Below are 18,065 nucleotides of genomic sequence, written 5' to 3'. Positions count from 1 at the left end.
AATGATCGTATTTATAGCATCATTCCATCTATATAAAAAGATAATGCATACCGCCCCCTCTGGAGGTGGCCTGTATGTTTCATATATGGGCATACGCCGAACGGTTAGAAGGTGGGCGGTGCAAAGAGCAGGCCTCCGGCGTTTCGTCCTGGTGTACTATATTGAGCGCTCCCGGACCACCAGCCAATCAAAATGCAGAAACCTGAAGAACGCGTATTTTGAATTGTGGAGTGACAGACGGACTCAAGCGATACCAAGCAGAACGGACATCTACGGTTGATTTTTTTTTCTCTATAAAGGGGTCTTTCGCTACTTTCTTTTTTAACGTTCAGGGTTTTAAAATGAGGAAAAGGTAAGACTAATGTTTTGTATCTCAAGGTAGCAATGTTTTCTGACCGTAAAATTACTACTTAGCAAAGAGTTGTTCATGTTCTCTAACGGTCAATATGGCGTTAGGCTGGCTCTAATCACACTATCACATTGTTAGCCTTCTTGTTATCATGGAAATCTCTACTTTCAATGATTTTTAACTCCTGGTGGGGTTTTGTAGCGAGGTGCTCGCAGCAGAGGCTGTGTCGTGTCTGAATAAGGCACTTTGCCACCTGAAGGACATCTGGGAGGAGATCGGTATCCCGGAGGACCAGAGACTACAGAGGACTAATGTTGTTAAGAACCACATTAAGGTGAGAATCAGATATATTATGCTTTGTAAAGCATTCTTAAAAAATCGGTGGAGTCTCTGGTGGGTTTAGGGATAGAGATCAGTGTTAGAGAGAGCAGTTGGGGTTGATTATATAATGGTAGGCATTTTCAAAAGCTAAGATTTACTATAAGATTTGAATGTAACAACAGGAAGTGCTTGTTTTCTTTCTGTATTCTATCAAACCACCTGCTTTCTGTTTGAATATTGATGCTTGTCCTAAAATCCTAATATTTTTAACATTTCCCAAAACTGATTTTTTTTTTCTAATAAAGTAATAACACATTTTAAACTATTTTTGTGTTTGTGTACATTTCCCAGTTAAAATGTAGTTTAGAACACATCAATATTTTTAAAATCTTATTGTTGGTAGTGTGGAGAAAGGAAATCTAGCATGTAAAATCCTGGTTTTGACTGTTGAAAAATAAAGAGGCAATAAAAATGTAAAAGTAACTCTTTAAATGAATGTTTAAATAACACATTCCATCTGTAATGGTCTGTATTTCAGGCTGTTTCAATACTCAAAACACCAAAGCATTACAGATTTTAAAACTGCTGCCTAATAACCCATTGGAGCAATGAAAATGACCCCTAAGCTCCCAGCTGAATTAGAGGTTAGCCTTAGCATTGGGTGGTGGCATTATTTGTGGAACATGTAGATATTTAAATCTAACCGACTGTTTAATTTTCCAATAACTTAATATCCCTTTGCGATTAATAAGGTACCATTGAACTGAATTGAATTTTGTGATTGATTTCCAAAATGTTACCAAAGTGTAGAAATGTGGAAAGTTTGTCAGTTTCAATCTGTAAAATTGTAGAGGTTGAATAAAATGGAATTTCAACTGGTTCATTTCAAATCTGCATTATGTACTCAGGTGAGATAGATCTCTGTGGCTGGAGAAGGTTATATTAATAGGTTTTAAAAAATCTGTTTATATTCTCTTTTCCTTTGCATGTTAGAATGGATTTTTAAAATATTTATTAGATATTAAAGAACTTCTGCATGTTAACAGAAAGCATCTGTGTATTTTTCTTTGTTGATTTGCCATACAGAACCTACTAGAGATGATGGTTAAAGAGGAGGAATCTCTAAAAAACAGACTTCTAACGAGCATCCAGAAATGCAGGACAGAGATGGAAAAACTCTGTCTAGAGCTCCAGATTCCGGTTTTTGAGGTAAAAGCATCCTTCTCTAATATGATCCATTAGATGGACTTTGTGTAGATTCAACTCATTTAGATCTTCCACATGTTGTGGCTGTTCCTTGTCCAAACTGTTCCACATCTTGTTTATATTTTTCATCTATCATGTCTACATCTCAGGCATTGCAATCAATCGCCTCATTAACGCCGATTCCTGTTAATCTGAGTGTTATTAGAGACACCGAGCATGAAGCTCTCCAAAAGATGCTGAAAAACATTTTTCTATTCAGGAGGAAGAGGGTCTAACTATGCTTCAGCAAGAGAAGAACATCCGCACCGAGGTGGAGGCTTTGATGAAGGAGAAGAACCAGCGCATGCAGCGACTGAAAGCTCTGCTGGATCAGGATCAGGACCTGTGTGACATTTTGTGCTCCATGCCATACGGCATCACTCCAGATTTGGTTCCCTCACTGGAACAGCTTGAGAACTTTCAACAGCACATTGCCAAGCAGAATGAGGAGAAGGTACGGACTCTTCTTTTGATCCTTTGAAGTCATAGGAATAAGAAACCACATATTGGGTTCCTCAGCTTATGAGCTGGCTAATATGTGCTATAAATTTAGCCTTTCTTTTCTGATGTAGCTACAGGTGGGTTTAACATTATTAGAAGTAACTTCTATAGATAAGAATAATCAATAATGTGAAAAAGATAAATGGTTACGAACAGAGTAACACATCCGAAGAAAAGATGTTTTTGTTTTGTTTTTTTGGTGCTTACCCAGCTGTGTACTCGGAGTGATTTACATTCCCATGTGTGATTACTGGCTTTTATCATTTAAAATGTGAGATTTTAAATCCAAAAATGGTTTAAAAGAAACAAAAAAAACTTGACTTTAGTTCTCATAGTTGAAACTTTCTAGAGTAAATGCTAATAAGGGAGAGGTTTTAAGCTGTTTGGTAAATTCTATTAAGCAGTTCTAAAGGCACATAGAGATCAAGCTTTCCTAATAATAGGACATTAGTACTGTTGCGTGTCTGAATTGCTGAGAGATGTTTGGTCACAAGCAGGAAGGTGTGAATTAGTTTGAAACTGGCAAATCATTAGGCTGATTACTGCACAATTTTATTTATTTTTAAAGCTGTTCTTTAGTTTCTCTTGTATAATCCTTATTTTACTTGTTTTTCTTAGAATGAGCTGTCCTGTCTGATAGTTTAAAGAATTTTGATATGCACCAGTATGTTGTTTGAAGGAAGTCCCCTTTATTTTCTTAGATCTTTAAGCATATGGGGATCACAATGGTTTCAGAGTGGTATTGTTAGAGGAGTCCCGATACTTTTATTTTTCTGATTGCAGCTTCGAGTATTAACTGATACTAGTATCAATGAATGATAGATGAGGAATTACAGAAAAGGCTTAATGAAGTGACATAACTCAAATATAGAACAATAGTTAACATCTGGCAAGAGAATAACAGAACCATTTCATTTTCACCAAAGAGTCACATAGACGCTTTGCTTCAATCCACTTTGATTCAAAGTTTGACTTTTCTCATATTGGAGATTCTTTTTTTTATTTATTTATTTTAATTTTTTTTAATAAAAACCAGGCCAATTACCCATATCAGATTGGGAAAGCCTTAGTTCTTGTCCTTATCTTGTTCAGTAAACCAGTATTGGGGTTTATACGGTGTTAATATTCTGTTGTTAAATTCTGACTACTAATAACAGTTTAGTAAATAAAGAAGGTAACTCAAGTCACTGTAAAACACATCTTGACATTGTGTTTTTTTGTCATCCTGAAAGGTAAAACGATATGCAGAGTTTACAGAGCTGAAGCAGCAGATCATTTTACACATGGAGGAACTGGAACAGATCCCAGAGACGAGCTTTGAGAAGGATGTTGTGTGTGAAGATGAGGATTCTTTTTGCCTTTCCAGGGACAATATCACCTCTCTCAAACTGCTTCTTTGTCAGGCAAGAGGTTTTCATTTCATAGGACACTACATTCTGCTGCTTAGAATGAAACTTTTAGTGGTTCATTTAAAGCTTGTAAAGACAACAGCCTATTGTACTGAGGTTTCTTAGATCAAGATATCACTCAATGCTGCTGCGCTCACTTTTGATCTGCAGCTGGAGGAACGTAAGGCTCAGAATGAAGCGACCTGCGAGATTCACAGAGAGAAGATCCAGCAGCTTTGGGACCGACTGCAGGTTCCCCAGGAGGAAAGAGAGCTTTTCAACGAACACATGGTGGCATCCAGGAAGAGGAACCAGGAGGCGGTGAGAGTGTTTGTTTCTTCATACTGTTTTATGCTAAAAATTTTCATTATTCTTTCCCTCTCAGCTCTTTATTTTACATGTTGTTTTTCTTCTACAGTTGCAAACAGAAGTGCAGCGATTGGAATCCCTCAAGCTGCAAAACCTGCGTAACGTGACAGAAGCTATTCGATCCGAGATCGCTGTGTTTTGGGAAAAGTGTTTTTTCAGCATTGACCAGCGACAGGATTTCACACCATATTTTAGTGGTAGGTCATCCTGTTTGGCATTGTTATAATCAAATGAACTTGTATATATTTCCTGTCTAACTCTGCTGTATCTGTGTGTGTTCAGAGGATTATAATGAGGAGCTCTTGGCTCTGCATGACGCTGAGATTCAGCGCCTGAAACAGCACTACGAGGATCACAAAGAGCTTTTCGAGGGCGTCCAGAAGTGGGAAGAAAGTTGGAGACTCTACTTAGAACTTGAAGTGGGTTTGGAAAAGGAATCTCAATGTTTTATCAGATCCTATTGGTTCGCATTTTTTAATAGTCGAGAATAGTTTGGAAATGACTGATATTTAAAGGAAAGCTTGGTTTCATTTTATTGTTCCTGTTTTATTACTATTACTGTTTTATTAAATGATCTTTTCTAGTTGAGATGTCTTTTTCACAAGTAAGCGGTTTGGAAAAATTGCTAAAAAGTTAAAATTTGTAAAAAAAAAAAACAAAACAAAAAAACTATTTAGACAACAGTAGATTACTGAAACAGGAAGATTGATTCAGTGACTGATAAATAATTAGTTTTTCAGATATAGGTGCTGCAGGTCTCCTTTTTTCTCAATTTTCTGTCAAGTTTTATTATCAAAAAAGTAAACTTAGGAAATATTTAAACAAAAATTTTGTTTTAATTTCTGTTTTCTTTAATCCATTTAAGTTTTTATTCAAATGTATTTTATTTCCTATTTTAATCCTATTGTTATCCAATGTAATTGTTTAATTCTTGGATCAGGGCTTTTTAGTCCCCCAAAAATAGATTCATAAAGTATTTATTTATATTTTATATCCACCATGCAATGCTACACACTCATGTATACTAATAAATATGTCTCCTCCTTGATAATTTGTAGAAGAAAGCAACAGACCCAACACGGTTCACTAACAGAGGAGGAAATCTTCTTAAAGAGGAGAAACAAAGATCAGAGCTTCACAAAAACCTTCCTAAGGTAAGAAAGAAAACAGCTGGTATTATTTAAGATGTTTGATATCTCACAAATGTTACCGCGCTGCATCGTTTGTGTTTGATTTTTGTTTGTATGTTTCAAGCTTGAAAAGAAATTAAAAGCCCAGATTGACACATGGGAGAGTGAACAGGGCCGGGAGTTCCTGGTGAACGGTCAGAAGTTCCTGCAGTATGTGGCAGAACAGTGGGAGCTGCACCGGATAGAGAAAGAAAAGGAGAAACTAGAGAGAGTAAGTAGGATGGTGGATTTAGGAAATTAGTTGACTCTGTCTGTAATAATTTATTTTTGAATTAAAACCTTTCTAGCAAATAAAGAAAAGCAAACAGACGGAGGAGGACATGCTGTATGGAACTGCAGTACGAACTCCAACCAAGCGTCGATTCCTCGGCACCCCGACCTCCAATAAATCCCGGAAGGTGTGAAACTCACTTCTTGTTTGGCTCTTCTAAAAACTGAAGTCCTTCAATTATTCCAGAGCTAATATCTGTCCATCTTCTCTTATTAGCTAAATGCAACGTGCAGCATGTCCAGTGGGCACTCTAACAGCACCATGCGCTCTGTGTACGGCGGAATGGTCTGTCGCTCACCTGTGCCTCGTCTTCCCCTCTCAGCAAACAAGGTCTGTTTAATACCCTAACAACATTAAACTACCAGCTTTGTTCTAATTTTAGGATCGTGAACTGAATGATTAAGTATTTTAATCCGCCTGTGTCCTGTAAAAACTAGATTAACAAACTTACCATAACACTTGTTTTGTCTAACAATTCTCCATCTGTTCTTCAGAAGGCTTTTTATATGAAACCTCTATTTCAACATTATGCTTTCATTCTCTTAATTTAGGGGCTAATGTTGCAGATATGTTGATAATCAGTATTCCAAGCCAGTAAAAGTCTTTATCAAAATCAGACATATTTTAATAATACTTTAAAAGCCTTTTAGCTCGTTCAATTTTCCAGTTCTTGATAATTTTATCCCAGTCATTTTTAATGAGACTATATCACATACTTTTTTTCATTTCATACAATTAAGACCAGACCTGACAATTTTGTGGTAAAAAAAAAAAAATCAACTTTCATTTATAATAAAGCAGTCATTGGCTCAGTTACATGGGTTTGTAACAGTTTTGTATCCATTGAGCAAATGTTGGGAACATGGTTTAATCAGTTTAATATAATGTGCTGACTTGGAGCTAGAATATGCTCTGTAATTGTGATCTTTAATGAGTTTGGATTTTCATGGTAAGAATTCACAAATAAATTCCCCCTTTATTTGAAAATTACAATTACTTATTTGACTTCTGATACACTTCTTGGGCATAGATGCAGATGGTGTATAATCTGTTGCCAATTTATTCATGTTATAAACATTCAGATCTTTCTAAGTTAAGTCTAAGCAGCAACAATTTTTAAATAAAATTGATCCAAGTCTGTTGACATTCCTAAGAAGTAAACTAACTGCTTATGACACAACCTAATTAGAATCCACCTGCAGGGTTGTGTCATTGAATTGTTTGTCAGACATAGTAAAAATGTTACCCGTCTACTAAGACTTCCAAGTGAATGATTTTGTTCTGGAATTTCTAGAACGATATAAGAACTGTGCGTTACCTCCGTCCAAGTAATCTAATCAGTCCCTCCTATCCGTCTTTTCCAGACTACAGCAACACGGACGCCCGGTGGCAGCAAACCCCCCCACCCAAGGATTCAGGAGTGCAACAAGGAGAATGAGGCCCAGTTCAAGGGGAGCCCAATGAGCGGTGCGTTCCAGACCCCACCCTGTCCACAGCGTAACTTCAGCATGGCTTCTGTTGCCAGCACATATTCAGAGTTTGTGGTAATTTTCTCTTTTGTATCTAACATATCACCACCCTCCATCGCTGCACTGAAACTTTTTTTTTTTTTTTTTTTCTGAGCTTGTCAAGAAAAATTATGTGCAGATGCTAAACAATGTTAATTTGTGTTATAGAGGGACTTGGTCAACACTGAATCTGTTCAATCAAGGTCTGTTTGGAATCCTAAAGCCTTAAACTAATCCCTGTTCATTTGCATGCTTTTGCTTAAAGTTAAATATGCCCCTGCATGAGGGTTCGGCTTTAAAACGTTAGAACATAAAGCCTTTACAGTAAATCTTGAATGGTTTAGCATCACCTCTCTCTTATGGGCTGGGAGCCGAGACCAGGGAAGCTTTCTATAACTAATTTGAGCCTTATGATTTTTGCTTGGATAAAAATCTGAGCATTCAAAAGTTCAGTTGTTGTTGTTTTTTCATGAAAATACATGAAAATAGAAACATACTTTTTATGAGTATTTTGTGGATTTTGCTTATTACTGGTAAAAATCAAATATTGTTTTCATGGAAAAGCAGGAGTGAGTTAAAGTCATGTGTAACTTTAAACATCATAAACTTCAATTCTTAGGAATTCATTTTAGAACTCAGCCTATAGTTTTGCCGCTGACAAGAGGTGATTAGCAAAACGACTATGTGGTCGCAATAAGAATTTAATTCAAGTTAAAATGAATCTTTTTTACTTTTTTTGAAGCCACGTTATGAGATTGGTCATGCTGATTGGTGGGAGGAATTTTACAGTGCGAATGGCTCATTAAAAATGGGTTCACCTTAAGTAATTTTCTGGTTAAGACAGCGCCTTTAGGGTTGACAACAATATGGATCCAGTTAAAGTGGCTGGACATCCAGTAATTTGTTATTGTTTTTTTGTATTTTTTTCTAAAATACCATCTCTGCCTCCATTGTATGTGGGTTTTGTCAATGTTTTGTTTATCTATGTAAACTATTTGTTCATGTCTTCAGGGGTTGATATGTATATGTTGGTCTTTGTTGTTTTCTTACTATCTGGGCCCTGCTTTACTTGAGGGAAATCAATCAAATACCTTTCAAATATAATTTAAGTATCGATTTCTTTCAGGGAAATTAACTACTTTTTCGGAGTAACTGCATGTTTGCTGATGGCTGCTTTGCTTAAAATATCAGTGATTTTTACTTTGATGTTTCACCAGAGACTTGCTCATACCTGCTCCTCTCCTCCACAGCGAGACCTGTCCAAGGCCCCAAACACCAAGGTCCAGCACGGCATCCTGAACTCAACCAGCACCAACCCCTGACTCTTCCACTCTGAGGCTAAATGATGTTATGGAACGTATAAATTAGCTCCAGCACAAGTTCAGGTGTTATTAAAAGGTTCACTACTTTTTACTGCTTCTAGCTTTTATGGATAAATGAAGGCATTTATATATATTGATTGTTAAGTAAAGGAGGAAGATATTTTTGGATATCAACAATGCCGTTATAAGATGGATTTGTCACTGTCAGTTTAAAAAGAAAATGTATTGTAAATGAACACTACCTTGGTGCTCAAATGTCCTTCAGTTCTTGAGATGTATAAAATATTCTGTATCCTAAATTGAACTATTTCTTTCATATTTAGACAAACTAGCATTAAGCTTTCGGATCTTATACAGACTGGGGTTACAGGCCAAATGTATTACGCATATGCTGCACTTTTTTTGAATAGGTCTTGCAACTAATAGAATAATTTTACGGTAACACTGGTCTTTTTCAAATCAGTTTTTATAATGCTTTGTATTTATGTGTATATATTTCTTTATCTACCGTTTCATGATTTTTTTTTTTTGGCATCAAGACTGTTATCTTAATGCACACAGTAATTAACTCGCATGGGTTAATATGGTGGATTTGGAAAAAGCTTGTCCAAATACAGTAAATGCATTCTTCACTATTTGTCTCTTGGCTTCCTCTGTACATTCATAAGTGGAGAGTGTTTTATCGTGCACAGCTGTGACTTCCTAAATGAGGCTGGCAGTGGTCGACAGTGATGGGAGTCATTAAACATTTACTGCAGCGCTACATAAAATCTGCTTTGGAGGCCTCCAAATAATTCTATGAACTGGTTAAAGTGGTCCTGCTGTTTGCTGAAAAGGTTTCAAATTTAAAATTCATTACATTCATTGAAATTGATTAATCTAAAAAAAAAATTACTTTTAAATCTCACGACTGGCTGGCACTTACTTAACATCCCTAAAACTCTCAGCCTGCCAGCTTGGCCTATTACATCTCAGCCATTTCATATGGAGGCAGCATCATGGGTAACAGCTGGCCTTAGCCTTCCTCGCTGCTATGATTCAGCAAACATCAACTAACCATTCATCCTTAAGGTGGTTTTCAAGTTTTTGGACTCAGTTCAAATGATATAAAAAGACACATCTGCAAATTAATGCATATAAACTTTTCAATTCAAAGATTATTTCGGATTCCATCTGGTTTAAAACATTAAATTTAGTCGGAAGGAAACAAGCACATTTAAACTATAGTTCTGGGCTTTGTCCCCTCTCACTGTTTGCTTTAGTCTGAACTTGCTCGGATTGTATTCTCAAGAGCCCTCTATTGAACCTCAACTTCAAGTCTTTTGCAGTTTCCAGCAAGTTTTCTTCATGGTTGTCTTGTAGCTACATCCATTGTCTAATTGACTGTCAATTTCTGCACACACAAAAAAATTGTCCCACAGCATAATACTGCCCTTATTAGCTTTACAGAGTAAGGATAGTGTTTTCAGTTAAACCCTTCTGCATTTTGTCACAGTATAATCACAAAGTCCGCTACAATGAATGTGACTTTAATGTACTGGACCTACACTGAGTAACAGAAGTGAAATGACAAAATTGTGCTAAGCCATTTTCTTCTGTGCACCATTTTATTCATTCATGACTAGAAATGATACAGCAATAGGACAGTTTGTCTTTTTCATCTGTTACGCCATTTGACAGGAATGCTGCTTCTATTTAAACTTTTTCACAGCGGAACAAACATGTATAATATATTTGGTACTTTATCTTAAAAAGAGCAACCGTCATCTGAAATTAATTTAATAAAAACTGTGTAATAGTTTCAGAGCCAGTGCTAAAAAAAATGCCTTTCAGTAATATGAGTTCAAAGGCAGGCTAAAAGTAGGAATTAAGCATAATGGGTACAGAAAAAGGCTTTTTTTTTTTTAAATCAATAGATTAAAAATACCCTGAATGCTGACATTTTACCAAAAGCCCTTTCCTTAATTAATTGAAAGAAATGCAATAAAAATACTCTTTACAGATAAAGTAAACAATGTATTGTACTTATATATTAAAAGGATAAAGATAAAGAAACATATGATTTCTGGCCTAATATGTAAAGCTCGTGTCGTATTTGTGTTAGCGAAACTATCCTTTTACTTTTTTGTGTGCTTTTATTTTGAAAGGGTTAGCTCCGGAAGTTCTATAGACCACCGGAAGAAAGTAAACAGAAGCACGCGCCCGGCTGGTTGTTCCGCCTATAGTTTAGGCAGGCAGTCACAACCAGAGTTTATTGGCTAGCAATGCAGAGTTGACTGTGTTTGGAAGCTGTTTGGTATTTTTCAGAGCTCCACCATGTCCGGGGCGCTAGCCAGGCTGCTCTTCTATCCGACTTTAGCTTACAATGTTGTCATGGAGAAGATGTCCTCCAGGAGGTGGTTCGACCGAGTGGACGAGACGGTCATCCTGGGAGCGCTGCCATTCAAGTCCATGACCAAACAGGTCAGAACTCCTGGAAAACAAACTTTAAACCAGTTTAACCCCTCCAACACCACAATTCCTACGAAAGAAATCCTCAGTAATTAAAATATTAATACAGTAGCTCACATTTTACGGGTTTCATTTAAAAAGTGAAATTTACAGCTAATTTAGCCATTTTTGTTCAGCTGTCGATAACCATACATTGAAATCAATTAACTCACTTTGGTTTGGAGTGTATAAAACGATATCTGAAATCATAGGAATAGAATATCAGCCTAATATTTATATTATATTATATTATATATAATATTTTTGAAACAATACCACTTGATAGTTTGGGTACCTCTAGGTACCCAAACTGTATAGGATATAATAGCCTTTTCAACTTTGATAGCTAGAAGACAGATTCTTTTACACTGGAAATCTTCCTGCCCACCAAAATTATCTGAATGGGGGTCTGATCTAATGTTGTACCTCAAATTAGAAAGATTAAATATACACTAAGAGCCTCCACTGATCGGTTTTATGGTGCTTGGAATCCAATAATAAAATATTTTGAAAAGCTCAAGACACTTGCTGAGAATCCCTAAGAGTAATGCATTGAAACCTGATGGCCAAGACTACAGAAGTTAAGCACATATAATAAATAAGGCTTTTCTTTTATGTATGGTAGGAATTTGTGTACATATATGCATATACATTGTTAATTTTTATTTCTGTGTTTATGCTACTCTTTAGTGGTTGTATTTGTAGTGAAGACCACTATTTTTTTTGGTGTTTTCCTCTTTGGTTTTTTGGTCAAAGATGTATATGTGTATATAAATGAATCACTAATGTTTTTTGACTCTGTGGGTATATGCATAGTAGTTCTTGGGGGGTATCTTGAGCCAAGAATGTAACTAATGTAAGAATGTAACTAACAACAGAGTGCAGTATCCACCACATTATTAGAAAGTTTAAAGACAGAAAAACATGCTTTTATTTTTTTATCATGTCATTATTCATACCGTTGCAACAAATTACATTTCAAGCTATTCCACAGAATAAGCAGTTCCAGTTCATTTTAAAATGATACAGTGAGGTAAAACAGGACCATAAGCAATCAGGAAAACTTTGCATGTTATTTTTGATCGTGGGTCTGATGGGAAATTGAGAAGCACGGAATAAAAGTTGGTTAAAGATGAGTAAATCACTTAATCTAACAAACATTTCACATCTTTATGCAATAAATCTACACATTAAATGAGTTTCACATTTTAAGTTAAAGCATGTTAGGATAATTATCATTGATGATGTGTGAGTTTATTACATTTATTATTTATTACTTAATATTAGCTGCCTGTTGCATGTCAGAACTGATGTTTTTTACAATAGTTTATCTAATTAAGACAGTTCCTTTGTCCGGACATACAGGTATACTCTTCATTCTGTACATGGCAAAGATTTGGAAATGGAATGAGAGCGGTGTCCTTCAGCTAAGAACGAAGTGTATTATTTTGATACAGCTGGAGCCATGGATGTCTACTCATCTGCTAACATGTATGATGTAATGATGTGGCAGACTGGAGATTTATAAAATGTCTTTTTAACTTGTTATCGGGGCCACTTCCTGTGAGGTGAACCCAGAGGTGAGCAGCTGCCCTCTGTACATTCTAAGCAATTTCTCTGATCTGGTTAAGATTGTGATTTCTATCAGAATCTGTTGTCATGTCTCCTGGTTATTTAATACATATAAGCTATGAAGTGTTTCTCCCCAGTGATCTCTTTTCTGGAAAAAGAACTGGCGAGAGAAACCAAGGTGTAGACACAGACAGCTTATCTCTAACAAGCATAATTAACTTTTTGATAGTATTTCATTTAACTGAGATATGAAGGTACAGGTTAAAACTTATGTTTAGTTTGGTTTCTTATTAAAAGTTTGAATTTCTGAGTTCCAAGTCAGAAAAAAAAATCTAATTAAACTACCTTTCAAGAAAGAGTTCAGCGGGGTTCAATTTTTGTCTTTAGTTGGATCTGGGAAGCTAATTGTAGTGTTACTGATTTTAGCATTATAGTTTGAAAGCATAGCATTTTTTTTTTTTTTAAATAATGTGTTCAAACACAAAGAAATATGCTCCCAACAATAGATTTTCCTGCCCTATGTTTACCGTGGAAGTATAATGGGAGTCATCCTGTAAGCTGGTGATCAAAATCCTAAACATAATAGCAGTGTGATGATTATCATTTGACTCCACTTTGTCAATGTGTGGATTCAGGAGCTTAATATGAACTGATTGTTGTTTGTTGTTACAGCTGGTGGAAACTGAGAATGTTCGGGGAGTTGTAACCATGAATGAAATGTATGAAACCAAATACTTTTGCAACTCTTCTGAGGTGAGTAAATTTCATAGCTGGCTGTTGCAATTCGTAAGGGAATATTAATGAAAACTTAGTTGAATATCTTTTTTTTTTTTTTTTAAGACCTTGGATTAGCATGAGAAAAGAGATCTCTGAAATTAAGGCTAGAGTTTAAGAATCTGATGTTTTGGATCAGGAGTGGCGTGCTGCAGGTGTGGAGCAGCTTAGGCTGAGCACTGTGGACCTGACTGGAGTCCCCACTCTGGAGAACCTTCACCGGGGAGTGGAGTTTGCTCTGCAGCATAGACAGCGAGGAACAAGTGTATATGTCCACTGCAAGGCGGGCCGTTGTCGCAGCGCCACACTGGTAGCTGCTTACCTGATACGGGTCAGTACAGAACTCCTAAACAACTGTGGCTGTCATATCAGAGCTACTGGAGAAAAAAATGAGGAGTTTTCATATTCAACACTAGAACACAGAGGGTGGAAAACATGACCCTGACCTTAATTGTGATCTATAGATGTCACAAACTGGCCTCCTACTAAATCTGAATGAATGTTTGCATTTTTAGTCGTTAAATTATATTTCATCTGTTAATTATTTTGGTTATGTCCATTATTAGGAGGTGACTGTAGAGATTGGAATGGGGAATATTTAGAACTTTAGTTTAGTTTAGCTGAAAAACTTAAATCAAGTCGGGTGTGTTTCCCCTGCTTTTGGTGAACAGGACAAAGTTATGTTAGAAATATTCCATTCTTCTTTTTTTTGTTTGTTTGTTTGTTTAAATCTTTAAATATCTAAGATGAATTTTTCTGATGACAGCTGCACTGCTGGACTCCAGAAGAGGCATGTCAGCGGCTGTCGTCCATCAGGCCGCATATCTTGGTACGCTCAGCTCAGCTGGAGATGCTTAGGAAGTATTACCAAAATGTTTGTGAGCTTTCCACCTGAGAGACTGGGTCAGCAGTGGGTTACGCCTCAACATTCAAGCTGAAAACTGGACTGGATAAAAATGTTGATTATACTTGTTTGGTTTTATTTTGTTATGTTTTTTTTGTGTGTTTTTAATGGAAGTAGCTTTTTTAATTGGCTTGAACAATGATGTTTGTGACTTCTTCTATGATTCACTACTTGGTGTAAATAAATGTTTAAACTAAATCTTTATTGAGTCCAAAAAGAAAATAAACAAGTAACTTGCTGCATCAGATACTTTGTACTCTTTGGAAATTGTTTTTGTTTTATATTTGTATAAAACTTCAAAAATAGGACAGATTAAGATTATTTCTGTCTATCTCTTTGCTGTCACCACTGATGCTGATTAGGGATTTTTTCTTTGGAGAACTTATTGTCATATTGATGATTGCTAACGTTGTGTCTACTTTGTAAGTCACTTTGGATTAAAGCGTCTGCTAAATGCCTAAACATAGTAAATATTTGTAATAAAAGTGCTGACTGATTTTGAGCTTTGTTTTTTCTCTACTTGTAATACTGATCAACCAAAATTCCTTAAAATGCACAATTATTTCATATTCTATAAAATGAGCATATTGCTTAATTGGGACCATCATAGTTTTAACAACTGGTCTGAGGATGCTTGAAATGTGGAGAACTGAAGGATGCTTCTTTAAAAAACTGATCAAATTATATTTATTTTTTTCTGCAGCAAATTATAAACTAAATGTATAATTTCATAGCCACAAAATTAAGTTGATATTTATTTAAGTCAGCTTTAAACTGAAAACAATGGGTTTAAAGGCAGTACAGTGTAGCAGTATTTTTGTGTTAGCCTAGTCCTTTTGGTGTATGTCATTCTCTTTGGACATGTTTGACTAAAAACAAAATTGGTGCAGTGAATATACTAATTCAAACGCAAAGCATAGTTTTTTTTAATAAAAAAAAAAAAACCCAACAAACCAAACAACTGAAAACCTTCAATTTTCTGGGATTTCCCCTCCACGCCTTTAGGGGGCGACATAGGTTCGGTTTACGTAACTTTAGGAGCGCGGTGTAAACATGGCGGCGTCGTTGGTGAGGTTTGTCCGTGGAGGTCTTGGGCGAAGTTTTAATAGTAAGTTGACGTGCAGGTCGTTCGTTATTAAACTGCTTGTATGCTATAGATCTAACCATTAATTTACACATATCGGCATGTTCATTAAGCTGGTAATTTTGTTAATTAGCCTTCAAATCTCCGACTGACCTTCGAAGTAGCTAACGCTGTTGTTCTCAAACTAGCGACGTTTAGCTGTTATACACTGTTGGACCACAGCGGGTTATCAGCTGGAGCATATTTGGTTGGTGTAATTGTTGTACCTGTATCTCCCTCAGTTGCCCGGGCTTCGTGTCTCCTGCAGCAGCAACAGATCAGAGCGCAGAGCTCCACCACTGAGACTCGCCGTGAGTATTAACATCTATCGAGCCAATGATGCAGACTCTAATATTTAACTGAGCCACTATTAAGATGGACTAGTGCTGATCTTATGATACAGCATTTGTTACGTCTTAGGAGTAAGACGTTACTTTCCGGATAGAATTTGATTTTAATTCAGTTTATAGTTCCTCTTTACACCGCCATCGCAACATAAGTTATAAGAGAAACAGATACAGTATATACTTCATTTAGTTCAGTGTCCCATATATTCCTTTTCTACTCCTTCATTTATAGAGGTAGACTAATACATGCTGACAGACACACCATATCTCTATTAATAATTGAACTTCATTGATCTCACATTGGTAAATTTACTTCTGCATTTAACCCATCCCCTTGGGGAGCAGTGTGGGGTGTTGCTCAGGGAGCCAGAGTGGCAGTGTGTGGGAGGGGGGCTCGAACTCAGAACCTCAGGATTCCAAGCTCTATGCCCTAATCACTAGGCCACCCCTCCCCTCTAGTTAATGTTTGAATATTAACCATCGTCTTCAGTGGAGTATTTAGTTTGGGAGTTTGTGTGGGCAAATTGGTGTGAGTGTGGGTTATTTTTAGGCTGCAACTAATGATCATAATGTATAATCATAATGATAATAATTTAATTAATTGGATAGTAAAAGGATAGGGCTGCTCAGTGCCTTGTAGCAAAAAGGCTGTGGGTTCAATTCTTGGCCCGGGGTCTTTCTGCATGTTCTCCCTGAGCATGCATGGGTTCTCTCCGGGTACTCCGGCTTCCTCACAGAGTCCAAAAACATTACTGTTTAGATAATTGGCTTTTCTAAATTCTCTTTAGGTGTGAGCGTGTGCTTGAATGGTTGTTTTTCCTGTTTGTCTCTGTTTTGCCCTGCAATGGACTGGCGACCTGTCCACAGTGTACCTCGCCTCTTGCCCGTAGACAGCTGGAGATGGGCACCCCTCGCGACCCCAGCAGGGATAAGTGTGACAGAAAATGGATGGATAGATGGATGTATAGCAAAAGCTTCCTTAAAGAAGATTTGATACAGATTTAAACCAAGGGAAACTAAAACTTTAAAACTTGTGGAGTTCTGGATAGAGTATATTGACATATTGACAGGATGTTTTTTTAAAATCGTAAATGAAAAATATTTATCGTCTTTTCATCAATTTTGGTATTATTACTGCTCTAAGTGTGTTGCTCTCTAAGCTAAAGGCATGTATCAGAGTCTATACTCCAGTTAATGATTAATCAATTACTGAATTAATTGACAAATATTTCATTTTGAGCCTTACTTATTTTAATTTAAAAAAGGAGAAACTTGAGCTTACTTTTTTTTTCTATATAAAAAAAAAAACAATCCCATGTCAATTGATGACTGATTACCTTCACAAACAAATTAATGTGAAACGGTTACTGCACAGACGATCAGAGGTGCATCAGTCGGGGGATCAACGTGGATAAATGAGTGAAATAAATTGTTTTGATAAAGCCAATTTGTGGTATGTTTAATGTATATATGTATGTTTTGCTCTAGCATAGTGTATATTAACTAAGAGACCTTTTATGTTTTGCGGTTTGAACAGCCACAGTCAGACCCAAGGATGCTGTCACCCACAACCAGCTGGCAGCATTTGGAGAGTATGTGGCGGAAATCATGCCAAAATACATCCAGCAGGTGCAGGTAAGTTCAAAGGCGTATACAGTGCTGGTCACATTAGCTTCTGCTGTTTTCAGGTCACTAATTCAGCAAAAAATTACAAGTCCTAATTAGATTTTTAGAAAATGGCAAAGCTAATTAGAATGAACTTTATTTCTAATTTAAGGTGACATGTTATAATGAGCTGGAGGTGATGATTCATCCTGACGGTGTGATCCCAGTGCTGACCTTTCTGAGAGACCACACCAACGCTCAGTTCAGGAACATGATCGACCTTACCGCTGTGGACATCCCCTCACGGCAGAACCGCTTTGAGGTCGGTTCAGAATTTCTCTAACACTTGTTTTTACATCACTTTAGTTTCAAATGGTTGGACAATAATCAACTGAGCTGCTGGGATCAAGTTAGGTTTTGATTTTTTTTTTCCAGCAATTTACAATTTAAAGGCAAGGCAAATTTATTTGTATAGCACAATTCAGTACAAAGACAATGCAAAGTGCTTTACATGATTAAAATACAGGAAGATAAAACAGAATCAAAGCAAGTAAGAAAAAATACAGAATGAATAAAAAAAAAAAAAAAAATGCAGAAACAAAAAAGAATATTAAAAACAGTCGGGTTAGCATTTGATCAAAAATTTCTCCTTGGGCAGTTGACAATTCCCCAGAACCTTGCCTTTTGTTCTACTACCATAGAACTGCAAAACCTTTCCCATTATCTACAGGTAATTTACCAATCCTATGGTGCCAACCTGGATAACTGGGGGGGATCCCACTCTAG

At 36.5% G+C, this 18,065-nt stretch overlaps 3 protein-coding genes across 6 annotated transcripts in view; all 3 read left to right on the top strand.

Annotated features, from left to right (window-relative positions):
• The first annotated feature begins 200 nt into the window (after positions 1 to 200).
• On the top strand, positions 201 to 8,908 carry prc1 (protein regulator of cytokinesis 1). 4 transcript variants are annotated; one of them, XM_015384834.1, is made up of 15 exons: positions 201 to 352; positions 551 to 683; positions 1,757 to 1,879; positions 2,136 to 2,369; positions 3,649 to 3,819; positions 3,976 to 4,125; positions 4,223 to 4,370; positions 4,456 to 4,592; positions 5,232 to 5,327; positions 5,428 to 5,574; positions 5,651 to 5,761; positions 5,851 to 5,964; positions 6,999 to 7,101; positions 7,311 to 7,345; positions 8,393 to 8,908. In XM_015384834.1, the coding sequence occupies exons 1-14, from the start codon at positions 342 to 344 to the stop codon at positions 7,328 to 7,330; spliced, it is 1,698 nt and encodes a 565-aa protein (XP_015240320.1). In that variant the 5' UTR covers positions 201 to 341; the 3' UTR covers positions 7,331 to 7,345; positions 8,393 to 8,908. The 4 variants fall into 4 exon arrangements, with proteins under 4 accessions (XP_015240320.1, XP_015240317.1, XP_015240319.1 ...); XM_015384831.1 differs by having other exon boundaries at positions 6,999 to 7,178; XM_015384833.1 differs by lacking the exon at positions 7,311 to 7,345.
• A 1,738-nt stretch (positions 8,909 to 10,646) lies between these two features.
• On the top strand, positions 10,647 to 14,714 carry ptpmt1 (protein tyrosine phosphatase, mitochondrial 1). The gene is made up of 4 exons (XM_015384800.1): positions 10,647 to 10,927; positions 13,199 to 13,279; positions 13,440 to 13,631; positions 14,067 to 14,714. Exons 1-4 carry the CDS (start codon positions 10,781 to 10,783, stop codon positions 14,193 to 14,195), a joined length of 549 nt encoding a protein of 182 aa, XP_015240286.1. The 5' UTR covers positions 10,647 to 10,780; the 3' UTR covers positions 14,196 to 14,714.
• Positions 14,715 to 15,209: 495 nt separating this feature from the next.
• ndufs3 (NADH:ubiquinone oxidoreductase core subunit S3) overlaps positions 15,210 to 18,065 on the top strand; it is a 6,924-nt gene continuing 4,068 nt past the window's right edge. The window contains exons 1-4 of the mRNA XM_015384840.1: positions 15,210 to 15,312; positions 15,570 to 15,638; positions 17,212 to 17,309; positions 17,452 to 17,601. Of these exons, the coding sequence (XP_015240326.1) occupies positions 15,258 to 15,312; positions 15,570 to 15,638; positions 17,212 to 17,309; positions 17,452 to 17,601 (372 nt within the window). The 5' untranslated portion in view covers positions 15,210 to 15,257. The remainder of the gene's footprint in view (positions 15,313 to 15,569; positions 15,639 to 17,211; positions 17,310 to 17,451; positions 17,602 to 18,065) is intronic.

The sequence above is a fragment of the Cyprinodon variegatus genome, unplaced genomic scaffold (genome assembly GCF_000732505.1).
Source record: "Cyprinodon variegatus isolate N-32 unplaced genomic scaffold, C_variegatus-1.0 Scaffold324, whole genome shotgun sequence".
Taxonomy (NCBI): Eukaryota; Metazoa; Chordata; class Actinopteri; order Cyprinodontiformes; family Cyprinodontidae; genus Cyprinodon; species Cyprinodon variegatus.
The sequence above is the reverse complement of the archived record's forward strand: the minus strand, read 5'-3'. Positions and strand labels throughout refer to the sequence as shown.